This window comes from Dipodomys ordii, unplaced genomic scaffold (assembly GCF_000151885.1).
Source record: "Dipodomys ordii isolate 6190 unplaced genomic scaffold, Dord_2.0 Scaffold143, whole genome shotgun sequence".
NCBI classification, from domain to species: Eukaryota; Metazoa; Chordata; class Mammalia; order Rodentia; family Heteromyidae; genus Dipodomys; species Dipodomys ordii.
Genome location: NW_012267359.1, coordinates 1,693,063 through 1,717,441, shown reverse-complemented (window position 1 = coordinate 1,717,441; position 24,379 = coordinate 1,693,063). Strand labels below are relative to the sequence as shown.

Genomic DNA, 24,379 nt, shown 5'->3' with positions numbered 1-24,379 from the left:
GTTTGGCTCAAAATAGAGAAGGGGCCGGATTCAGTTGCTCACGCCTGTAATACTAGCTACTCAGCAGCTAAGATTTGAGGATCACAGTTCAAAGGCAGCCTGGGAAGGAAAATCTGTGAGACTTTTACCTCCACTTAACCACCAAAAAGCCAGAAGTGGAGCTGTGGCTCACATGGTAGAATACTAGCCTTGAGCACAATTGCTCAGGGACAGTGCTCAGGCTCTGAGTTCAAGCCCCAAGATTGGCACCAAAATGAGGAGGAAAAAAGTGACAAGGGGAAAGGAGCATGGGTACATGGGTCTAGGTGATAGAGCATGAGGTCCTGAGTTCCCACAATCATCTCCTCCCAAGATGGGGTCAGTATAGCTAGCTCATTAGTCCCCAGCCAGTATTCCTAGGTGTCTCTAGTGCTGGGTGTTATAGTCTGTAGAGCTCAGCTGTTAGCCCTCTGCTCTCACGGAGCTGCCCATAGCTCAGGGGCAAAAGAAATCTGTTCCTCCAGCTCCTTGGTTTAACTTCGCAGAAAACAGCTTCCTTTTCTTTTCCAGTGCTGGGAATGGAACTAACCCAGGACCTCACAAATGCCACACCCTTAACACTGAGCTACTTAGCCAAGGCACTCCTCCCTTGTTTTTGTGCTGGTCCTGGGGCTTGAATTCAGGGCTCAGGTAGCAGGCTCCAGTTTTTGGTTTGCACTCAGGACTATACTTGCTAGGCTTTACCACTTAAGCCATGCCTCCAGCCCTGGCTTTTGTTGGTTATTTGTGAGTTAGGTCCCATTTCCCACTATAGTATGTGCTTGGACTGCTATCCACCTGTTTTAGGCTTTGTGTCACTTCTGGGATTACAGGTGTACATCACCATGGCATACTTCTGGATTTTTCTGCCCCTGCTGGCCTGGACATGTGATCCTCTCAATCTCAGCCTCCCACTTGCTTGGGGGGGGGGGGGAGACAGATGGCATGCCACTGCGCCCAGTTACAGGTTGAGAAGGTAGTGGGGTCTCAAACTTCTGCCTGGACTGGCCTCCAAACATTGCCCTCCTGACCTCAGCCTCCTAATTAGCCAGGATCATAGGTGTGAGCTGCTGCACCAGTGCCTTTTTTTAATTTTTGCTTATAGCCAAATTGCCAGCAGCATGGATTATGTCCTTTACCACTGTCATAATTAAATCAGGTCCCCTGGCGGCCACTGGGTGGACGGGGTGGGACAGCAAGGGGCTGCCTCATCCCCACCCAGCCGCCAGCACCAGCCCCTGGCCTCCTCCACAGGTTGAGAGACCTGTTCCACCGTTCCAGCAACCTGCAGTACTTCAAACGGCTCATCCAGATACCGCAGCTGCCCGAGGTAAGTGCTCCTGGCAGGGCCCCAGGTGCTGCAGGTGATGGGGGGGTCCAGGACCCCGCAGGCAGGCTGGCAAGTCATGTGGAACTGCATCTCTCCTCAGAACCCCCCAAACTTCCTGCGAGCCTCGGCCCTGTCGGAGCATATCAGTCCGGTGGTGGTGATCCCTGCAGAGGCCTCATCCCCTGACAGTGAGCCAGCGCTGGACAAAGGGCACCTGGTAGACGTGGATGCTGCCCGGCAGGTGTGGACCCTGGCTGGACATGTACCCGCCCCCTGTTCAGGGATGAGGATGTGAGAGACCCTGGGGCTGGCACATTGACTTGTCAGGTTTGGCCTTTTGGGGGAGACAGTAGTGGGGTTCGAACTCAGGGCCTTTACCTTGAGCCACACCCTCAGCCCTTTTTGCTTTAGTTTTACCAGATAAGGTCTTGTTTTTGTGTTTTTTGCTTTTTTTTTTTTCCTTTGCCTAGGTCAGTCTCAGACGTGATCTTCCTGCTGCTTTTCCAGATAGCTAGAATTACGTGTGTATCACCACACTTGTTCATTTTTGAGATGAGGTGTCACTATATTGCCTAGGCTGGTTCTGAATTTTTGGCTCTGTGATCCTCCCAGGTCTGCATCTCAAATGCGTGGGACTCACCTGAGCCACAGACACTTCTCTCATTCTGTTCTGCTTCCTGGAGAGACAGGGATGGGTGGGGGAGGGGGGAGAGCAGTCTTTTTGTTTGTTTGGTGGCACTGGGGTTTGAACTCATGGCCTCTTGCTTGCGAGGCAGGTGTTCTACCACTTGAGCCACAACCCAGTCCTTCTTGCTCTTGTTATTTTTCTAGTATAGTCTCATATGTTTTGTCTGGGCTGGCCTATTTATACTTCCCACCTAGCTGTAGTGACACACACATAACACCACACCCAGCCTTTTTTCTATCTTGGTTTTGAAAACATTTTGCCTAGGCTAGCCTTGAACTGCAGTCCTCCCAGTCCTCAAGTCCCGATAGACAGGATTACAGGAGTGAGTTACCTGATGTAACAAAGTGGGGGGCTCTTTTCATGACACCCATTGACCCATGTGTTTGTCTCTGTTCTCTGACTTGTTCTCTGGCTGGGCAACAGACCTTGTTTGACGACAAGTTTGATGGCATCTTTGGCAGCTCGCTGAGCAGTGATCCCTTCAACTTTGACAGTCAGAACGGCGTGAGCAAGGATGGGAAGTGAGTTCAAGGCCCAGCTCCACCCTGGGAGGAATTCTCCAGGCCTGACCCTCAGCCGGCACCCCTTACTCCCAGTCCTCACAGTACCACAGCGGGAGGGCCGGGAGCCCCCTCCCGTGGGCATCAGAGTTTGCAGATGGAGCCTTGAGGAATGGCAGCTGACACAAGTGTGCCACGCCTTCCTGCAGTCTCTACGCCATCTCCAGATGCTCAGCTGCTGAGGACGTGGCAGCTAGGGACAGGTGGTGGCAACATGCTGTTGTTTCAGACTAGCAATGGGAGGTGCTAGGCTCCAGTTGCTCATGCCTGTAATCCCAGCTACTTAGGAGACAGATCTGAGGATCCTGATTCATAGCCAGTCCCAGCAGGAAAGTCCATGAGACTCCAATCTCCACTAAATACCAAAAAACACTGGAAGTATCGCTGTGGCCCTAGTGGTAGAGTACTATCCTTGTGGGGAAAACCTCTAGGACGGAGCCCAGGCCCTGACTTCAAGCCCCAGGAGCACCACAAAAAGAAAAAGACCAAAGGGAAGCATCTGACTACCACATTCCCAGCAGATGCAGTTTGTTTTCCCGATTATTCCATTGTTGTCCATCCACAGTCAATTGAATTCATGGATTTGAATACCTGCAGATGGGAACCATTTGTGTGATCTGGTGTCAAAGCACTGTTCCCACTGGCTTTGAGCTGGGGTCCTCATGCCGCTGGGCCGCACCTCCAGCCTTCCACCTCCACCCCGCCCCCGCCTCCACTCCCACAGGCAGGGCAGCACGCTGCGGGAGCTGACCATGCTCCTTCTCTCCCCAGGGACCACCTGATCGAGCAGCTGTACGGGGAGATCCGCGGGCTCACAGCACAGCTGGAGAAGGTTAAGGCAGAGGTGTGCTCTGGGCCCCATTTGCTACTGTGCCTCCCCGGCACCTGGTTGGGTTTTATATGAGCCTCAGGGCTTGTGGTACTGGTTGGACCACAGCCCAAATGCCAAAGCTAAGCAGCCTGCGCTTGCCTCATGTCATGGCACAGGCCTTCAGGACATAGTTAAGCCACGTGCCAGTATCCACTTTGTGACCTATAGATCACCCCCTGGACAAGAGGCTGTGATAAGAAAGACCCCATTCTTGTCATAAAACCCTAAGAAGAGTTTGGCTTAGAGACTAGGGCAGTGCTTCACACCTGTAATCCCAGCCGCTTGAGAGGCAGAGATCAGGAGGATCTCTGAGGCCGGTCCAGGAAAAAGTCAGTGAGACCCCTATCTCAACCGACAAGGCAGACCTAATTGCAGATACCTATGATCCCAGCTCCACAAGAGGCATAAGTTGGAAGATTATGGTCCCCAACAAAAGACTTTGAGACCCAATCTGAAAAACAAAGAAGCAAAAAGGCTAGAAGTATGGCTCAATAGCACAGTGCCTGCCTTTCAGAAGGTACAAGAGTCCTGAGTTCATTTCCCAGGACCACCAGGGGTTTAGCTGGGGGTGGTAACAGCTGTGTGCAGTCCCTGGTGCTGTCTTTGCGCCTGCCCCTCAGAGCCGTGGCCAGCTAGAAGATGACCAGACCACAGGGACCGCCCAGCACCCTGTCCCACCTCCTTCCAGCTCACCTATGGCTACCCCAGCCCATGTGTCCTGGATCATGGGACCCTCTTCGCTCCCTCTAGTGGCAGGTAGTGGCTTGGAGTGACACATTCTTCTGTGTCTCCTTAGCAGATGGCTGAGAACCCTCCGCAGGCCAGAACCCCGTGCCCAAGTTGTGCACCCGAACTTGTGTGTCCATGCTGAGCCCCGGAACATTTTGTGTAGGGTTCAAGCTGTGCAGATGATTGTTAGACTGCATTCCTTAAGGAGTAGTAACAAGAGCTGGGCACTAGTGGCTCACGCCTGTAATCCTAGCTTCTCAGGAGTCTGAGATCTAAGGATCACAGTTCAAAGCCAGCCCAGTCTGAAAAGTCCCCTTGAGGCTCTTATCTCAAAGAATGGAAGTGGTGCTGTAGATCAAGTGGTAGAACGCTAGCCTTGAGCACAAAGAGGCTCAGAGACAGCACCCAGGCCCTGAGTTCAAGCCCCAAGGCTGACCCCCCCCCAAAAAAAAAGTAGTGTCAAGAACAGAAAGTTGGCTGAGCACTAGTGCTCAAGCCTGTAATTGTAGCTACTCAGGAGACAGATCTGAGGATGGTGGTTCAAAGCCAGCCCAGGTAGGAAAGTCTGTGAGACTAGAACCACCAAAAAGCTAGACATAGAGCTATGGCTCAAGGGGTAGAGCACTAGCCCTGAGTAAAAGAGCTCAGGGAGAGCAGCCAGGCCCTGAATTCAAGCCCCAGGACCAGCACACACAAAGTCTGTACATGCTCATTTTCTGCCTGTGGTTGGTTGGATCTGCAGATCAGGGATGAGGAGTGGTGGATTGAGAAGCCGGCTGTACTTGTTTAGTTGTAATAACGGGCTAGCACCAATTGCCCCGGGGCAGTGCAGGCTCCTCCTCACCTGGCCCTTCCTCCCCGGTCCCTCCTACAGAGCCAGCGGGCCATGCTGCAGCTGAAGGGCCGCGTGAGCGAGCTGGAGGCTGAGCTGGCAGAGCAGAAGCACCTGGGGCGGCAGGCGACGGATGACTGCGAGTTCCTGCGCACAGAGCTGGACGAGCTCAAGAAGCAACGGGAAGACACGGAGAAGGCACAGCGGAGCCTGACGGAGATCGAGAGTGAGGGGCCTGGGGCTGTGCCGGGGAGCGTGGGAGACCAGGGCCTGGGCAGACTGGGGGCTGGGGTAGAGGGTCCTGCTGCTTTGAGACTGAGAGCAGGGCCTACAGGAGGCACTGCTGCCCCAGGGCTCATGGAAACATGGGGTGACTGCCCTGGGGAGAGGGAAAACAGGCAAAGGCTTAAGGAAAGAAATCAGAAAAGCGTGGGTATGATGGTGCATACCTATAATCCCATCTTCTTGGGGGGTGGGGTATAGATAGGAAGATCACTGTCCAGGACTTGCCTCAGGCAGAACACAGGAAACCCTACTCCCCAAAATAAAAAGGAGTGGGGCGCTGGTGGCTCAGGCCTATAGTCCTAGCTACTCAGGAGGCTGAGATCTGAGGATTGCGGTTCAAAGCCAGCCCAGGCAGGAAAGGCTGTGAAACTCTTATCTCCAATAAACCACCAAAAAAACAGAAGTGGCGCTGTAGCCTTGAGCTGAAGAGCTGAGGGACAGCGCCCAGGCCCAGAGTTCAAGCCCCACAACCAACAACCAAAAAAGAAAAAAAGAAAAGACATAACAAAAAACAAGCCTGTGTGGAAAAACACAGGAAAATCAGGAGACCCTGAGTTTTAAATCCTAGGCTGGCAAAACTAAACAAAACCCTGTGTGGTAATCTACACCTATAGTCTCAGCATTCAGGAGGCTGAAGCAAAAGGATTGCAAGTTCTAGGTCAGCCTGGGCTACATAGTGACATGCTTTCTCAAAAAAAGGAAAGAACTGGAAGGCATAAATCACTCCTGGGTGCAGGCACGCGTGGATCAGTGGGCAGATGTTTATTTTATTGGGGGGGGGGAGCAGTTGTGCTGCTGAGGTTTGAACCCAGGGCCTTGCACTCACTTGGTAGGCAGGTGTTCTACTACTTGAGCCAGGTCCCCAGGAGGAAGCCGGGGCCTGGGCCAGGGAGATGCTTCACCTTGGTCCTTCCCCATGCAGGGAAGGCACAGGCCAACGAACAGCGCTACAGCAAACTGAAGGAGAAGTACAGTGAGCTGGTGCAGAACCATGCCGACCTGCTGCGCAAGGTAGGGGAGGGCACCCTGTCCTCATGAGCCCCAGCTTCCCACACCCCCACCTCCCATAGCAAGGGCTGTGTGCAGAGCCACACAGAATCACCCATGTTTGCTACTTTTCTGCATTCATGGACAGCCAGTATCTATAGACCTTTACTCCATTCTGGCTTCCCTCTGGCTAAGAAATCACACGTGGGTCTGGTTCCAACCCGGATGGCCTAGTAGCTTCTAGAAGAAAATGCCCTCTAGGCCTGATGCAACCCAGCTCAGGGTCTTTTTCCCCCTCTCAGAACGCCGAGGTGACCAAGCAGGTGTCGGTGGCCAGGCAAGCACAGGCAGAGCTGGAGCGAGAGAAGAGCGAGCTGCAGGGTGCGCTCCAGCACGTGAGTGAGCAGGCCCAGCGCAAGGTGAGCGAGCAGATGCAGCGGGCTCTCCACCCTGGGATTGTAGTCACCGGAGAAAGCGTGAGGGCCCTGGCTGGCCTGGAGAGAGAGAGAGAGAGCTGCATGTGCGCAGGCCTGAAGGATGTACTCACAAAGGGCAGAGATGAACTGAGTGTCCGAACTGGAGTTGTGGCTTTCTACTTCTCTCTAACCCCAACTCAAAAATTCATCTAGCTAGGCATGGTGATAAACACCTGCAATCCCAGCACTCAAAGAGGCTGAGGCAATAGATCCCAAACTGTAAGCCAGCCTGGGATATATGTCAAGACCCTGTCTCAAAAAAAGGGAGGGAAAAGCCGGGCGCTGGTGGCTCACGCCTGTAATCCTAGCTACTCAGGAGGCTGAGATCTGAGGATCGCAGTTCAAAAGGGAGGGAAAAGCCGGGCGCTGGTGGCTCACGCCTGTAATCCTAGCTACTCAGGAGGCTGAGATCGGAGGATCGCAGTTCAAAGCCAGCCAGGCAGGAGAGACCGTGAGACTCCTATCTCCAATAAACTACCAGAAAACCGGAAGTGGCGCTGTAGCTCAAGTGGTAGAGCGCTCGCCTTGAGCTGAAGAGCTGAGGGACAATGCCCAAGCCCAGAGTTCAAGCCCCACGACCGACAAAAAAAGAAAAAAAGGGAGGGAAAAAGAAAAGGGGGGGAGGAAAAATAGGAGAGGGGAAAGCCGGATGATCATGCTTCTTCTCTCCAGTTAACCACCAAAACCAGAAATGGAGCTGTGGCTCAAGTGTTGGAGTACTAACCCTGAGCAAAAGGAATCTCAAGGAAAGCATTTAAGTCCTGAATTCAAGCCCCAGAACGCGTGCATATACACACACACAAAACTGAGTGCTCAGTCCTTGAGTTCAAACCTCAGTAACAATACCCCCACATACATACAACCCATTTAATAGAACTAAAATTTCATCAAAATATTACTATAGTGATTTAGATAACTTCTATTCAATCTATTTTTAATGATGTTACCCATGAACCAGGTTCCAGAGGCTCCCACCTGTAATCCCACCTACTTAGGCTGAGAACTGAGATTCAAAGGCAGCCTGGGCAGAAAAATCTATGCAACGCCATTTCCAAAAACAACCAGCACTAATCAGGGCTGCAGCGTGTTTTCACAGTAGAGCACCATCTTAGCAAGTAAGCCAAGCTGAGACCATGAGGCTCTGAGTTCAAAACCCAGTGCTGTCAGAAAAAAAAAGGTAGCCATGAGTTGTGCTGGGTAACAATCCACACAGCCCACTCAGGAAATAACCACACAGAGGAAATCACTTGAGGAAGGTGAGGTGCTGTGCTCCCCCACGTACTATACTGCGCTCTACCGAGTGCCAGGGGCTCGGATGCATCCATCAAATCTCTGCTTGGTCCTGAGTCCATATAAGAGGCTCGATCTGGACTTTAGGGAGGTAACCGTTCAAAACCTCACTTGACCTAACACTCCTGAACTGGAAGAGAAGTTTTGGGGGAGCTGTCTAGGATGTTACCTCCTTCTGCTCTGCCCACACCACATGCTATTTTTTTTCCTTGTAGCAAGGTCTCACTATGAGCCCAAGCTAGTCTTTGAACACCATCTTTCTATCTCAGTCTCTGAATGCTGGGATTATAGGTGTGTACCACTATACCCAGCCCACACAGATGTGCTCTTAGCATGCAATGGAGTACACACAGCTTCGTGTATATTTTCGTTTGTACACACTTTGTGTACCTTTTCATTTGTTTATTCCCTTCTAACCACCCCAGCTCAGAGCCCATCTGTTTTGCTCCTGTTTCAGACTCAGGAACAGCAGGAAGTTCTAGAAAGCTTAAAGCAAGAACTTGTCAGCAGCAGGCAGGAGGTGCAGGTCCTCCACGGCAGCCTGGAAACATCTGCCCAGGTGAGCCCCGCCCCCCTTGCCCTGCCTTCTGCCCTCCCCTGGGCCCCTTGGGCCCTGCCTCCAGACACACTGACTCCAGCTTTTGGACTGAGGCAGTGGGAGTGGAGAGGGGACAGTTTTGTTTTTTTGTTTTTGTTTTTTTTGTCAGTTGTGAACTCTGGGCCTGGGCGCTGTCCCTGAGCGCTTCAGCTCAAGGCGAGCACTCTACCACTTGAGCCACAACTCCATTTCCGGCTTTTTCTGCTTATGTGGTGCTGAGGAATGGAACACAGGGCCTCGTGCATGCAAAGCAAGCACTCTACCACTGAGCCTCCTTCCCAGCCAAGGGGACAGTTTAATCTCAGTGTTTTCCCCGTCTTTCCCACGCCGCAGTCAGAGGCGAAGTGGGTGACGCAGATCACGGCATTGGAAGAGGAGCGTGGCAGTTTGGCGAGCACTGCCGCCCAACGGGAGGAGGAAATGGCAGCCCTACGGAAACGGCTGGAAGACACCCAGGCCAAGCTGGTTGTTTCCCAGGCAAGTGGCGAGCACTTGCAGGCTCACCCTGGTGGGGACCGGCAAACATAGGTTCGGGGGCATCCTGGTTGCAGGCAGTCTGTAGGCATAGCATTTCCCCTACCCCCACTTTTGTGCATAAGGAAGAGAGCAGTTAGTCAGGCAAGGTTGTAATCCCAGCTGCTTGGCAAGTAGAGACCAGGACAAAAGATTAGTTAGACCTCATCTCAACTAACACCAGGAGTGGTGGGATATAGATACGCATCTATAATCGCAGCTATGCAGGAGGAGAATTAGGACAATCCCAGTCCCAAGGCTAGCCTGCACAAAAAGCAAAAGACCCTATCTGAATAAAGACTAAAGCCAATGGGGTGATGGCACACCCCAAGAGCATCAGCTTAGCAAGTGCAAGGCCCTGAGTTCAAACCCTGATACTGATGTAAAAAGAAAAGAAGAGAAGCAGTTGGGAAAGAGACAGGGCCGCAGCAAGCTCTCTGTAACCTCACGTGGAGAAAGCTCTGGTATTCATTTTGGCATCAAGTTCGCCCACTTGGGGCCTCATTAGTGCCAGCCTTAGCCGAGGGGCCTGGAGGCCCAGCTGCCTGGCGCTCGATGCCCATCATGGCATCCATGCAGATGCTCACATCCCTGGGCTGTTTCTAGGAATCTCTGTGCCAGTTGGAGAAAGACCAGCGCAGGGTGCTCCTGGAAGGTTCCAGGAAGGCTGCAGAGCGGGTGGTCCAGGAGGCCCTGGACAGGCTGGAGGAGCCCACCCTCATCAGCTGCGTGGGGTCAGCAGGTAACTCTCTTCCCACCAGCCCCCGGCTCTGCCATTGGCCTGGGCAATCACGTCCTACAACACCTTCTATGCCAATCAGTGGATTGCCCTGCAGATACAACTTCAAAATAACCAGGAAGGCAGACAAAAGGAGATGGGGCAAGTCTGCATCTCTAATGAGAAAACTGCAGATGGGAATGGGATGGACTCTGTGATGCATGCCTGCAAACACCCTCCCCCTCCCCCACCCCCTGCTTAGAAAGCCAACCCAGGCAAAAGTTAGCAAAACCCCATCTCAGCCAATAAAACTGGGCATAGTGGTGCATGCCTGTCATTGCAGCTATGTAGGAGGTACAAGTAGGAAGATTGCAATCCAGGGAGGCCCAGGCAAAAATGAGAGATCCTATTCAAAAAGAAACTAAAGCCAGAAACATAGGGCGTGGAGATAAGAGCTATGCTTTATAGGAAAAGAAGAGACTTGAGCTAATGGAGACCAGGAAGAATAACTGACAAGTGCTGGATCTCAAGCATATAATCTTAGCTGCTCAGGAGGCTGAGATCTGTGGATCACATTTCAAAGCTAGCCAGTTTACAAAAGTCCATGAAATTCCATCGCTACTTAACCAGTAAAAATACTAGGGTGGCTAGGTGCTGTTAACTCACGCCTGTAATCCTAGCTAACTCAAGAGGCTGAGATCTGAGGATCATGGTTTGAAGCCATCCTGAGCAGGAAAGTCTTCTAGACTTTTATCTCCAATTAACCACCAAAAAAAATGGAAGTGGAGCCAAGTCAGGCCCTGAGTTCAAGCCCTAGAACTAACACACACACACACACACACACAGAGCCTGGAGGTGTGGCTCAAGTGGGAAAGTCTTCTAGACTTTTATCTCCAATTAACCACCAAAAAAAATGGAAGTGGAGCCAAGTCAGGCCCTGAGTTCAAGCCTCAGAACTAACATACACACACACACACACACACACACACACACACGCACAGAGCCTGGAGGTGTGGCTCAAGTGGTAGAGCTTCAGCAGTGAGCAAGAAAGTCAAGCAAGTCAGAGGTCCTGAGTTCAAGCCCTGATGTTGGCAGATAAGTAGATAGGTAGGTAGGTAGATAAATAGATAGGCATGCCAACTTTGATTAGAGGGTTTTTTCCTGTGCCAACTGTGATGTTGAATGTTTCACATGCTTTCTTCTGTACCTTACCCTGTGGCTCAGCTCTCAAACCAGGACCAGGAGGCAAGTACAGACACAGATGGCAGAGTGGTAGAGCCAGAAATCAGACCTGCACACTACCAATTCTGCAGGCTCTATGAAGCTGTGGCTTAGCAGTGGGTATAGAATAAGACCCCATCTCTAGCCGGGTGCCGGTGGCTTACCCTTGTAATGCTAGCAGTAGCTAGTAGGCTGAGATCTGAAGGTCATGGTTCAAAGCCAGCCCAGGCAGGAGAGTCTGTAAGACTCTTTACTATTCAGAAAAAGCCATAAGTGGCACTGTGGCTCAAGTAGTAGAACACTAGCTTTGAACAAAAGAAGCTCAGAGACAGTGCCCAGGCCCTGAGTTCAAGCCCTAGAACCATCAAAAAATAAATAAAAATCTCTTAAACCTGGTAGGATGAGGGGCATGGGGCATGGCTCAAGTTGAGCACCTGCCGAGCAAGCCTAAAGCTCTGTCTCATCCCTAGTACCACAGGAAAAAATAAATAACAAAACATGGCAGACAGACTAGCCTAGAAGAGCCAAGGCCTGGGTTCATGAGGAGCAAGACTCAAAGGGCCTGAGAGACTTCGCAGGTGATCGCAGCCAGGGAAGTCATGCCTGGGCGGCAGTCGGGCTCCTTGGTTCCTGGCTAAGGTCCCCAGTAGTTTCAGCACCATTGCTTTCGAAGTAGACAGTAAGAACACGTTGTCAGGTATAGTCGCACACACCTAGAATCTGCCACTTAGGAGACAGAGGAGAATCAAAGTCCAAGTGAAACTAGAGACCCTATCTGAAAAACAAACTAAAAGTGAAAGGGCTGGGGGGTTGGCCCAGGTGCAAGAACACTTGGCTAACATGCTAGGGTTCAATCCAAAGTAGTGCAAAAATCCAAACAGGATCACATACAGCATTTCAGCACTGACATGGCCTACTGTCTACCTGGCTTTCCTGTCTTAGGACGACTCCCAAGGGCTAGGGGCCCATGCTGGGTCAGCCCGTCCTGTGTCTTTGATGTGGAGGTGAAGGGAGACCTCACTCTGATTTTACCCCCTCCCCTCTCCCAGATCACCTTCTCTCCAAGATCAAGTGTGTTTCCAGCTGTCTTGACCAACTGGAAAAGGACCAGACCCAGTACCTGGCCAACCCAGAAGGTGAGGAGGGCAGAGGGTGCATCAGCCCTATCACCAGCAGCAGGTAGGTATGGTAGTGCATGCCTGTAATCCCAGCACCTGGGAGGCTGAGACAGGAAGATCATGAGTTCCAGGCCAGCCTTGGCTACACAGTAAGACCGGTCACAGAATCAAATCAACCAAGAAAACCTCAAACATGGGGATGGTGACAAATTCCTGCTTCCTGGGGAGGAGTGGGTGTGACATGGGAAGTAGGGGGGGAAAGTCAGAAGGCAATAGCCCCGTCCCGCCTGAGCTACCTTTCCTCCCGCCCCCGCAGGCCTCAGCCGGCTCCTGCACTCCATCACCCTCCTCGCCCACCTCACCAGTGACACCATTGCACACGGGAGTGCCACCAGCCTCCGCGCGCCCCCGGAGCCGGCCGACTGTGAGTACTGGGCAGTCGGGCCCAGCCCAAAAGCAGGGTGCATGCAGGGCCTCCAAGTGACCGTCTCCTTGTGTCTCCAGCTCTGAGCGAGGCCTGTACGCAGTGTGGCAGGGAGACTCTGGCCTTCCTCACCTCCCTGAAGGACGAGGGATCCCTGGAGAAGGCCGACAGCACAGCTGTGAGGAGCAGTCTCAGCAGGATCCAGGCCATTGGCGAGGTACTCAGCACTCAGCATTGTTCAGGCGCAGCAGGATCACTGTTGTTGAGGGGAAGCATAGGTGAACCTGGTGGCATCTACCAGCGCCTGCTGCTTCATTCCAGAAAGGAGATGTGGGGTTCCAGAACAGCCTGGGCTGCCACAGAGTGAGACACTGTCTCCAAAACAATTAATAGCAACAAAGTGAAGTGTGGCAGAAGGATCATGGGCAAGTTGGCCACTGTGGCTCACACCTGTAATCCCAGCTACTCGGGAGGCTGAGATCTGAGGATCATGGTTTCAAAGCCAGCCTGAGCAGGAAAGTCTATGAAACTCTTATCTCTAATTAAACACCAAAAACCCAGACATGGAGCTATGGCTCTTACGAGTAGAACACCAGCCTAGAAAAAGGCTAAGGGACAGTGCCCAGACCCTAAGTTCAAGACCCAAACTGGTGCACAAACATGTGTGCACACACATGCACACAAAGGACTGGGTGTGTAGCTGAAGTTATTTCCTAGAAGACATGCACAAGGTCTTGCGTTCCATCCAGAACTAAAAAAGGAAAAAGGAAAATACTTCCGTAGACTATTGTAGGGAAGGGGAGAGGAGGGTGGCGTGTCCTGTCAGCCTCTGCCATGCTCTTCCCAGGAGCTGCTGCCCAGGGGCCTGGACATCAGACAGGAGGAGCTGGGGGACCTGGTGGACAAGGAGATGGCCGCCACTTCCGCTGCCATTGAAGCCGCCACGACCCGCATTGAGGTAGGGAATTCTCCGGTCTCTGCCGCCAGTGCTCGATGTGGTCCCTGCAGTGCTGTTGCCCCTTTAGTCAGGAAGGCTGCAGAGGCCCTCAAAGAAACCAAGGGGCTGAGTGTGGTAGTTCCCCTCTGTAATTCCAGCTACTTAGGAGGAGCAGGTAGGACAATCATGGTCCAAAGTCCTGAGAAACTAAAGCAAAAAGCCCTGGGGGTGGCTCAGGCAGTGGATTGCCTGAGAGAAAGAGGCCCTGAGTTCAGTCCTCGCCCTCCCCACACACACACACACAAAGTCACTGAGGGGAGGGAGCAGTTTCTTCCTGGGGGTGTTGGACCATGCAGGGCTCAAGTTTCAGATGGGAGCATCCTGGTTGTGTGAGGTGTGTCATGCTCACCTGGCTTAGGAGTCTGTCGCCTTTATCAGCTTGCTCCGCACAGCCTGGGAGGGGCTGCCATGCAGCTGGCAGTGTTGAGTGACCCCAGGACCATCCACACCTGCCCTCCCCTGGACCCCCCAACCCTCAAGGGTAGGGCAGACCCTTCCCCCCTCTCAGTGCTGTGCCCAATTGAGAAAACAACTTTTCTACAGGAAATGCTCAGCAAATCCCGAGCGGGAGACACGGGCGTCAAACTGGAGGTGAATGAAAGGTGGGTCCGGCCTGCATATGCACCCTGGTGAGGGGCAGGCAAGATCAGGGGGGGTGGAAGGGGGGGTGATCCAACATGCACATGCGCAATAGCGTCCCTGTGAGGGGGTGGGGTGGTGGGGAGAACTTAACACTGTGGGAAATGGAACTCTTCAGGTCATGACAATTTTCCTTCTGAAGCAGATGCAGTATTGACACTAGCAGGCCTTCATTCAAGCTTCCTCCCCACCCCACTCCCACCCCTCATGTTCCCCCAAGCCTTCCCCACCTCTCAGTCCCACCCCAGGTCTGCCTTGGTTGGAGAGCTGAAGAATGCCCACTTTGTCTAGGGTCTCTGGCCTTACATTTTTGTTGCTTTGCATCTATCCCAGGATCCTTGGGTCCTGTACCTGCCTGATGCAAGCCATCCAGGCTCTGGTGGCAGCCTCCAAGGACCTCCAGAGGGAGATTGTGGACAGTGGCCGGGTGAGCGAGCTGGGCCGAGCTTGGCTGCACACACTCCTTATGTTCAGAATGGGAACTTGTGCTGGGCCCATCAAGGGCAGAGCAACTGCTCCTGAGGCTGGCAGGCACTGAGGGACAAGGTGGGATCCTGGCAGCCCCCAGACAGAAGTCAGCTCTGGCTTCCAGCTCCAGTTCACAGACCCCAGAAGGACTTGGTGTGGAAGCCCCCCATTCACCTTGCACAACTTGGTTCTCTGAAGATGACAGGATTTTTGAAAGCTAGATGGATCCCAAGCGCAAATCTAGTTAAATATCCATTGGACTCAAAGAGTTGGGTCCAGGATCTCTTGTTGGTTACCAAATACCCTGATGTTCCAGTCCCTTTGTAAGATGCTTTAAGGCCAAGTATGGTAGTACATACCTGTAATCACAGCACTGGGAGGCTAAGACAGGAGGATGGTGATTTCTAGGCTAGTCTGGTCAACAAGGTAGAACTGCTTCTCAAAAATCACAATAACAACACAAAAAACAGAGAACTTGCACACAACCTCTTATATACTTTAAATCATATCAAGATGACTTACAATACTTAGTACTATATAAATGCAGGTTCATGCCTATAATTCCAGCGACTCAGGAGGTGGAGTTTGGGAGAATTGTAGTTCAAGGCTAGCCTAGGCAAAAAGTTAGTGAGACCCTCTTCCCTCCCCATCTCAACCAACAAAGCTGAGTGCATTGGGATACACATTTCATTCCAATACCAGAGTCCTTGATAGAAAGATTGAAGGGCTGGGGAGGTGGCTCAGTGGTAGAGTGCTTGCCTTGCATGCATGAGGCCCTGGGTTCGATTCCTCAGCACCACATAAACAGAAAAGGCTGGAAGTGGCGCTGTGGCTCAAGTGGTAGAGTGCTAGCCTTGAGCTGGAGAGCTGAGGGACAGCGCCCAGGCTCAGAGTTCAGGTCCCAAAACTGATAGAAAGATTGAAGTCCGGGTCAGCCCAGGCAAAAACAGGACCCTATCCAAAGAAACTAAAAAGCAACCAGGCTTGGAGGCCTGGCTTGAGTGGTATGGCTCCTGCCTTGTAAGTTCAAGACCTTGAGTTCGAACCCGAGTACTGCCACCCCCTCCTAAAAATAACAGGTTTTCTATTGCTAAGGAAATCATGATGAGAATGCCTGTATGTGATTGGTTTAGATGCAGTGTTTTAAACATTATTTCCATTCAAAGGTTGTTAGCAGCAGAAAGGGAGGCTGGCTGGGTTCACTGATGGGTCACGCGGCCTCCTGGGACAGCATTACCTGGGTCCCTTGCTGGAGTTGGCATCCATCTGGCTTGGGTGTTTTGTTTTGCAGTGCTGGGGATTGAACCCAGGCCCTTGGTGTGTGCAAGGCATGCGCTGCAGAACGGAGCGCTCACTTGCTGTCTTTTGCCTGCATAGGGTACTGCCTCCCCTAAGGAATTTTATGCCAAGAATTCTCGGTGGACAGAAGGACTCATCTCAGCCTCCAAAGCTGTGGGCTGGGGAGCCACTGTCATGGTGTAAGTGTGGATGGCCCCCTCTGCCCAGACCCCGCCTGTCGGTCCATTCCAGAAGCCATGTCCGTCCCAGGGCACATATGACAGCACACACCTGTTGTCCCTGGGAGGCAGAGGCAGGAGGGAGGATCATGGGTTTGAGGCTAGGCTGGGCTATTTATTGAGACTCTGCCAAGTGTGGTTGATTGAGGTCCTGGATTTGACCCCCAGGACCGGGGTCGGGGGGCGCTGGGAAGACAGGATCTTTTCCTGTGGAAATAAAAGTTTCACAAAACCTGTCCTCCTTACCCGGCCAGGGCCCCGGGATGGGGCTGGGAGGTGGGGTCAGCAGGCGCTCAGCTCCCTTGGCCTCAGCCCCTGCTGTTCCTGGCTCTCAGGGACGCTGCTGACCTGGTGGTACAGGGCAAAGGGAAGTTTGAAGAGCTGATGGTGTGTTCCCATGAGATCGCTGCTAGCACAGCCCAGCTCGTGGCTGCATCCAAGGTAGGAATTGCACTGGACTCCCACCTTCCAAACGAAGTACTTGGGCCAGCCGGGCACAGTAATGCACACTTGTTATCTCAGCACTCAAGAGGCTGAGGCAGGAGAATCTTAAGTTTGAGGCCAGCCTGGGCTACATAGCAAGAAGACTTTGTCTCCAAAAAACAAAAAGAAGTACTGGGCCATAGAACTGACCCCACACACATGGGATTTATCCATGACCCAGATCACATGGGGCTCAGGAGTTTTAGCCAGGCGCCAGTGACTCATGCCTGTAATTCTAGCTATGCAGGAGGCTGAGATCTGAGGATCGAGGTTCAAAGCCAGCCACCCTAGGCAGAAAAGTCCGTTAGACTCATCTCCAGTAAATCACCAGAAAAACAGAAGTGGTGGTATGGCTCAAGTGGTAGAGCACTCGCTTTGAGCTGAAGAGCTCAGGGACAGAGCCCAGGCCTAGAATTCCAACCCCATTACACCAACAAAACTCAGGAATTTTTTATCACCCTCTTCTAGAGGTCCTGTGCTCCTCACTTCCAGGAAGTGGCAATGCCAGCATTTGGGATCATGGGCTGACACAAGGTTACCTGCTGTAGCTCCAAGCACATGTATAATCCACCCCTGCCCCATGTGGCCCTCTTGCGGATCCCTCCCTACCCAGTGTGCTTTATTCCTTCTTTCTTTTTTTTTTTTGGGGGGGGGGGTCCAGTCCTGGAGCCTGAACTCTGGGCCTGGGCGCTGTCCCTTAGCTCTTCAGCTCAAGGCTAGCGCTCTACCACTTGAGCCACAACGCCACTTCCGGCTTTTTTTTTCTGCTTATGTGGTGCTGAGGAATCGAACCCAGGGCCTCATGTATGCAAGGCAAGCGCTCTACCACTGAGTCACCTTCCCAGCGCTTTATTCCTTATTTCTTCTGGGCCCAAGTTGGGTTTTATATCTGCAACAGTTTATCCAAATGGGTGAGCCAGGAGCCCATGGCTCACACCTATAATCCTAGTACTCAAGAGGCTGAGATCTTGAGGATCGCAGTTCAAGGCCAGCCCAGGCAAGAAAGTCTGTGAGACTCAGTAAACTACTCAGGAAAAGCTGGAAGTGGCTCTATGGCTCAAGTGGTAGACTAGCCTTAAGTATGAAGAGGCTCAGGGACAGCATCCAGGCCTTGAGTTCAAGTCTCAAGACTGACAAAAACACATAGGTGAGAAAGTTAGAGATGGGGTCTCTGGGCCACTAAGCCAGGAATAATTGTGGCCGTTACAGTGTCTCAGGGACCTATGGCTATGGTGGGTGGGGTATGTGTGACATCAACTCATCCACTCTATCCTGCAGGTGAAAGCAGACAAGGACAGCCCCAACCTGGCCCAGCTGCAGCAGGCATCAAGGGGCGTGAATCAGGCCACGGCAGGAGTGGTGGCCTCCACCATTTCTGGCAAATCACAGATTGAGGAATCAGGTAGCCTGTGGTCTGTGTTGCCTTGGGTATACTTACCACCCACAGAGGTCAGATCCTGGTACCCCGGGTCTCCCTGTCCTCCTCGCCTCTCCTTCCTCTTCCCTCTGTGCTGTTAGTGGCTGGGCGCCCAGGCCCAGCACTGACCCTGCCCTCCCGGTTCCACCCGGCAGACAGCATGGACTTCTCCAGCATGACGCTGACACAGATCAAGCGCCAGGAGATGGATTCCCAGGTAAGAAACCCCATGCCCTGGTTCCGCCGCCATCTCACCCACCAAAGGCTATCCTCAGGAGAAGCTGTCACTCCCCACAAGTCCCCTTGTATACATGCTCCACACTGTTCCCCCCCCCCTTCTCCTGAAGCTCATTGCTACCCCTGGATCTTTGTTCTTGTTGTGCCCTCTGCCTGGAGCGTTCTAGAATGTCTTCCTACTCCCTACCCAACTGATATTTGGTCAGGAAGATTTCAGCTCACTTGCTTGAAAGCCATTTCCTGAGTCCATCCATCAGTTCCCCGCCCCACCCCACCCCGTGCTCGATGCACTCAACTTTATCACTTTACCACCTGATGTCATTTCGTCCATCTGTTGGTCTCTTCCCCTGTGATACAAACAGAACCTGGGGTGTGTGATTGGGGCTTGGGCAATCCTTTTTTGCGCTGGTACTGGGGCTTGCACTCAGGGCCTGGTCACTGCCTGTTAACTTTTTAGCTTTCTGCTCAAGGTTTGTGCTCTACCACTTGAGTCACAGCTCAAGGCTTTTGGCCTTTTACAGATTAATTGGAGATAAGAGTCTTACATGGCTTCAAACCATGATCCTGAGTAGCTAGCAGTGGTGTGAGCCACTGGTGCCGGCACTGGCACTATTTCTTGAATTGATACATGAAAAGTACTAATGATTTGTGCTTCCTGTAGTGAGCTAGAATGACTGGAGGTAGATAGTAGGCCATCCTTGTTGGTCCTATGGTAGACTTATAGGGAGCAACAGTTAAGGAGAGTCGCAGCTAGACTGGGGCCCGCCATGGCTGCTCTGTCAGATGGTGAGTTACTAGCGGGGCAGAAGTGAGACCTCTGCTCATCTGGTCATCTACGAAGACAACTTGCACTTCCACTGCCCACAGGTTAGGGTGCTAGAGCTGGAAAATGAACTACAAAAGGAGCGGCAGAAATTAGGAGAGCTGAGGAAAAAGCACTACGAGCTCGCTGGCGTGGCAGAAGGCTGGGAAGAAGGTAAGTTGTCCTGGGGACCCACAATGAGGAGGCTACATGGCCCAGACCCTCCCCTCTGAAGGAACAAGGAACCTCAGAGCCTGCGGCTGGAGCTTGAAACTGTTGTCAGCCTTGTCCCCAGGCCACTGGTCTGGTAAGTCCCTGGTGGTTTAGTCTCTGGCCAGCAGAGTTGAATAGTGATTGCTGGAGATGGACAAGAGGGTGACCAGGCTGTAACCAGGAAAAGCCAGATGCTAGTGACTCACCTATAATCCCAGCTACTCAGGAGACTGAAATCTGGAGGATATCAGTTTGAATCCAGCCCAGGCAGGAAAGTCCTCAAGACTATATCTTCAAGCTAGCAAAAAGCCAGAAATGGAGCTCAAGTGGTAGTGCGCCAGCCTTTGAGCCAAAAAGCTATGGGACAGTAGCCAGGCTCTGAGTTCAAGCCCCATGACTAGCAAAAATGATACTAAATAGAAAGGCTGACTAGAAGTGGGTAGGTGATCTTCCAACCCCCCAGGCCTGAAGCCTGCTGTCACTTGGTATCTCTCAACTGCCCTGCCTGGCTGCAGTGGCCAGTTCAGAGATTGGACAATCCCAGGACACTGAGCTTGCAGGCACCAAACACATTGTTGGCTTGGTGATTCCATGCATGAATACCAGGTGATATAAATTGCCATTGTCTTGTAGGAACAGAGGTGCCCACATCTACGCTGCAAGAGGCGGTCCCCGAGAAAGAATAGAGCCAAGCCAGTGCCCACACGCCAGTATAAATCCTCAACACCCACCTGTGTGTGTGCCACTCCTGCCACAGACCAGCCTCTCCACTGAGGACCTGTGTGGCCCTTTGAAGGCTCCGCCCTCGGTGCTGCCCCTACATGCACACACAATCTGGGATATTTCTCTGCATCCCTGGGGTCCAGCCTGCCCAGCACCCGCTGACCTAGAGGGAGCAGCTCATGCCTCTTTCTTCTTCCTTCAGTCTCTTCTGGGATCATCGTTGGCACAATGTTGAGCCTCTGAGAGCCAGAGGTGGACACATAGGCGCCATTAGAGAATGTTGTCTGTCCATGCAGTGGAATGCAAGGTCCTGGCGGAGCCCTCGCTCTCCTTCAGATCTGCACCGCTTCCTCCAGGGTTCCTTCACGCTCTTGGTTTTCTATTTTCCACATTTCACTCACACAGCCAACTCTCCCATAGGCCTGTCCCAGGACTCTGAGCCCTTGGGGGCCCCACCATGGTGCCACTCAAGCTTTGCCTTGGTGCTCCTGCTCTGCCTGCTCGCCGGGTGTCCCCAAGTACACTGAGGCCACCCCAGGGTGGGTGACAGCCTCCTCTATGTCCCAAGCAGAGCGAGTGCCTTCTCTTCCTCGTGCTGGACGCCGGCCCAACACCTCTACACCCTTAAAAGCCACAGGGCACCTGAGCACCACCCCCAGGGGACACCTGCAACCCCCTTCATTGTGTGCTTCAATGGAGCTGGTGGCAAGTGGCCATGGAGGCCTTTCCAGTCCCTCCCACCACCTGTCTGCCATGGTGACATCGTGAATCTGCAGAAGACGGTTCCATGTGCTCTTACCCCCTCCCTCCTGTCCGGAAGAGCTCCGGGCCGTAGGGGATCCTTCTATTAACCAGTCCTGAGAGCAGGGTACCCAGTGTGCACTGTGTCTCTGCCATCTTCACAGCTCACAAAGGATGCCCTCCCTGGCCACTGCTGTGCTTGGGTCCCAAAACAGACAAGGTCCTCAGTGTGTGGGGGGCTAACGTTTGGGGATCCCCAGCCCAGGACCTCCATCCCCTGTCCCAGCTCTTGCTACGCTGCAGACAGGATGAGGACAAAGGGCACAGCCTCTAAAGACGGCACTTTCCCGCTTCCAAGTAACCCTGTGTTAAGTGACCTTCCAATCCTGGCAACACACCGTCTTCCTTACCAGTAGGAGCCCATAAGCAGTTCCTAGACCTCGTCCCTGCAGGACGTAGTCATGAGACTGGATTGCTATGTGATGGGTTGTGAGACTCTGCTTGATCACTGTGAATTACCCCTTCTGCCCTGCCCACCCCCACTCTGCACTCCACTGTCCAGGAACTTGGACAGTCACTCGACATGAGACCTCCATGCCAGGCTAATGAAGTGTTGCTATAGACATGGGCCAACTGCTGTGGAGGCGTCCCTGCTCACTCATGCCAGTGGGGCCCCAAAGGGGCTACCCCAGCCACCCCTGCTCCTTGTCTCATGAATCTGCTAATCAATTACATCAGGACAGACTGGATCCTCAAACTCACTAATAAAAGGATCACAGCAGGGCTGGAGACATGGCTTAAGAGGTAGAGCCTGCCTAGCAAACAGAAACCCATGAGTTCAAACAATAAACCCTCATGATGAGTTCAAACAATAAACCCTCATGAGCTCATCCTGAGTGATAGAAGAGTGGAATCAAGGCCTAATTCAGTGTCACCTGAGTGTCCCTACTTGTCATGGGGTGTTACTCTTGTTAGAACTCAGATTAGAAATGACACCATTCTCAAACCCAAAGCAATTTGCCCTACCTTGGCACTACTAGATAAGTGCATCAAGGTGAGTGTGAAATGCCTGTGATAAAAACAGCAGGCACTAGCCTGGGGCCGGTGGCTCACGCCTGTAATCCAAGCTACTCAGGAGGCTGAGATCTGAGGATCGTGGTTCAAAGTCAGCCTGGACTTTAGAAAAGTACGTGAGACTTATCTCCAGTAAGCCACTAGAAAACCGGAAGTGCTGCTGTGGCTCAGGCAGTAGAGAGCTCGCCTTGAGCTGAAGAGCGCAGGGACAACGCCCAAGCCCAGAGTTCAAGCCCCATGACTGCCCCCCACCCCACAAAAAAACAGGCACACCTCAAAGCTGAGTGAACCTTGCAGTCTTTTGAAGGGTCACTTGATCTCCCAACACTCAAGTCCTATGGGTCAACATAGAATATCCTAACACCAGAGGATGACAGTCCAGGACTGAGGTCCAATCTCAGAATTTTGTAACAACTTTGCAGGATCATTTTATGTCTGAACAGAGTTTCCATTTGACTCAGATTGCTTGCTGGCTCTGCTCTCCTCAGTGCTGTTCTTAGGAATCAAACCCTGCTGGGACATGTCCTGCCATGGGTTTCTACAACTATCAGGTCAGACACCAAGGTCCGTGCCAGGGAACACCCATCCAAGGTTGAGTCCCCTGGTTAGGCTGCTGTGCTTTGGCCGCTGGCTCCTGAGGGGTCATTTCTCTGCTTATGCCTGGAACATTCTCACTTTGCCCTGCTCCTTAGAGGGGACAGATCGAAATACCATTACCTAAGCCAGGTTGGTGGCTTATGCCTATAATACTAGCTACTTACAAGGCTGATATCCAAGGATCACAGTTCAGTCAGCCTGGGCAGGAAAGTCTGTGAGACTCTTATCTTCAATTAACCACCTAAAAATCGGAAGTAGCACTGTGGCTCAAGTGGTAGAGTGCTAGCTTTGAGCCAAAAAGCTCAGGAACAGCACCCAGATTCTTGAGTTCAAGCCCCACGACCTACAAAAATAAATGCCATGACCTTCTGCTGCCTTTCCAGGTATGGAATCTTATCCTCCAAGGAAGGCCTTCAGCCCCAAGTTTGGCCTTCCAAACAGTGGCTTTGCCCTTGACCAGCCATCTTGGTCCTTCAGAAACCACACTGCCCCATAGCAGGGGATGTGTGAGGGCCACTGAGCCTGCCAGCTACCCACAGTCAGACAGGAAGGTTTGCACTCCTGGGACCAGCGGCCCAGTGGTCACTGCCTTCCACCCAGGAGCCAGGCTCATGGGAGAAGACCCCATTCCTGGCATAGCTCTGTTCAGCCGGGTTTTGCAGGTGATCAACTACCTCAGGTTTGAAGGCCCTGCTTGAAGCTGATCCCACTGGAGGACCAGCTGAGGCAGCTCCACTCAGTCTTAGTGACAACACAGATGTCCCAGACTGAGAACAGATTCGCATGTGTAGGTTTGCAGGGATGGGCTGGGTTGGTTTTTCTTTTCTTCCTTTTTTTTTTTTTAACTTCTCTCCCAGTTCTCCAGTAGAATAGTTGCTATAGGTAAATCTCATTTCTCACAGAGTGCCTACCTTTCCAGGGCGGGCAGCCACTGCCTTTTGTTTCCTCCCAACAAAACTTTTATTCTGGTATTAAGACCTTTCTTTGTATAATACATTGCATCTGTGTTTTCAGTTTTTCAAATAAATATTTCAGCCTGGCCATGGGGAATAGTGCTGGTAATTTATCAGAGTGGCCCTGGGTTCTGGACTCTAGGGGAAAATATGTGTGTAGGTCCCTATCCTGAGGTTCACAGAGTCTACTTGGCACCTTTGGGGATGTCTTAGAAGAAGTAATCCATCAGCCAGGCAACAGCGGCTCACACCTGTAATCCTAGCCACTCAGGAGGCTGAGATGTGAGGATCACAGTTCAAAGCCAGCTCGTACAGGAAAGGCCATGAGACTCTTATCTCCAATAAACCACTCAGAAAGTCGGCAGTGGCACTGTGGGTCAAGCGGTAGAGTGCTTGCCTTGAGCTGAAGAGCGCAGGGACAGTGCCCAAGCCTAGAGTTCAAGCCCTACAACCAACAACAACAAAAATTAATCCATGCACAGTAGTTCATGGCTATAATCCCAGCAAGCTCAGAGTTGGAAATCAGAACTGGTCTAGGGCTAGCCCAGGCCTATAGTGAGATCCCCATGTCAACCAATAAGCTGGCCATGGAGGTTTCTGCCTGTAATTTCAGCTACTCAAGGAGGCATTGTTAAGAGGGTCTTGTTCTGAGACTAGTCCAGTGAAAAACTAAACTGTCCGAAAATTAACAAACCATAAAAGGCCTGCAAGCATGGCTCAGGTGGTGAAGCAACTGCCTAGCAAGTCATCTGCAAGTGACCCTGATCTCAAATTCAGTACTTAAAAAAAAGTTGCATTTAGTAAACAGGCTCCATCTTTGTACAATCATCCCCAAAAGGCCAAAGTGATCACTGCTGAGA

At 52.2% G+C, this 24,379-nt stretch overlaps 1 protein-coding gene across 1 annotated transcript in view; it reads left to right on the top strand.

The window, feature by feature from the left end:
* The window catches only part of Hip1 (huntingtin interacting protein 1), a 93,690-nt gene extending 71,882 nt beyond the window's left edge, over positions 1-21,808 (top strand). The window contains exons 10-31 of the mRNA XM_013031818.1: positions 1,273-1,348; positions 1,449-1,589; positions 2,460-2,557; positions 3,368-3,440; positions 5,071-5,254; positions 6,236-6,324; positions 6,603-6,719; positions 8,524-8,625; positions 8,998-9,141; positions 9,784-9,919; positions 12,166-12,252; positions 12,551-12,658; positions 12,739-12,875; positions 13,506-13,616; positions 14,199-14,257; positions 14,628-14,721; positions 16,140-16,240; positions 16,615-16,720; positions 18,041-18,164; positions 18,335-18,396; positions 19,284-19,392; positions 20,065-21,808. Coding sequence (XP_012887272.1) covers positions 1,273-1,348; positions 1,449-1,589; positions 2,460-2,557; positions 3,368-3,440; positions 5,071-5,254; positions 6,236-6,324; positions 6,603-6,719; positions 8,524-8,625; positions 8,998-9,141; positions 9,784-9,919; positions 12,166-12,252; positions 12,551-12,658; positions 12,739-12,875; positions 13,506-13,616; positions 14,199-14,257; positions 14,628-14,721; positions 16,140-16,240; positions 16,615-16,720; positions 18,041-18,164; positions 18,335-18,396; positions 19,284-19,392; positions 20,065-20,117 — 2,311 coding nt within the window. The 3' untranslated portion in view covers positions 20,118-21,808. The remainder of the gene's footprint in view (positions 1-1,272; positions 1,349-1,448; positions 1,590-2,459; positions 2,558-3,367; positions 3,441-5,070; positions 5,255-6,235; positions 6,325-6,602; positions 6,720-8,523; positions 8,626-8,997; positions 9,142-9,783; positions 9,920-12,165; positions 12,253-12,550; positions 12,659-12,738; positions 12,876-13,505; positions 13,617-14,198; positions 14,258-14,627; positions 14,722-16,139; positions 16,241-16,614; positions 16,721-18,040; positions 18,165-18,334; positions 18,397-19,283; positions 19,393-20,064) is intronic.
* Positions 21,809-24,379: the final 2,571 nt, after the last annotated feature.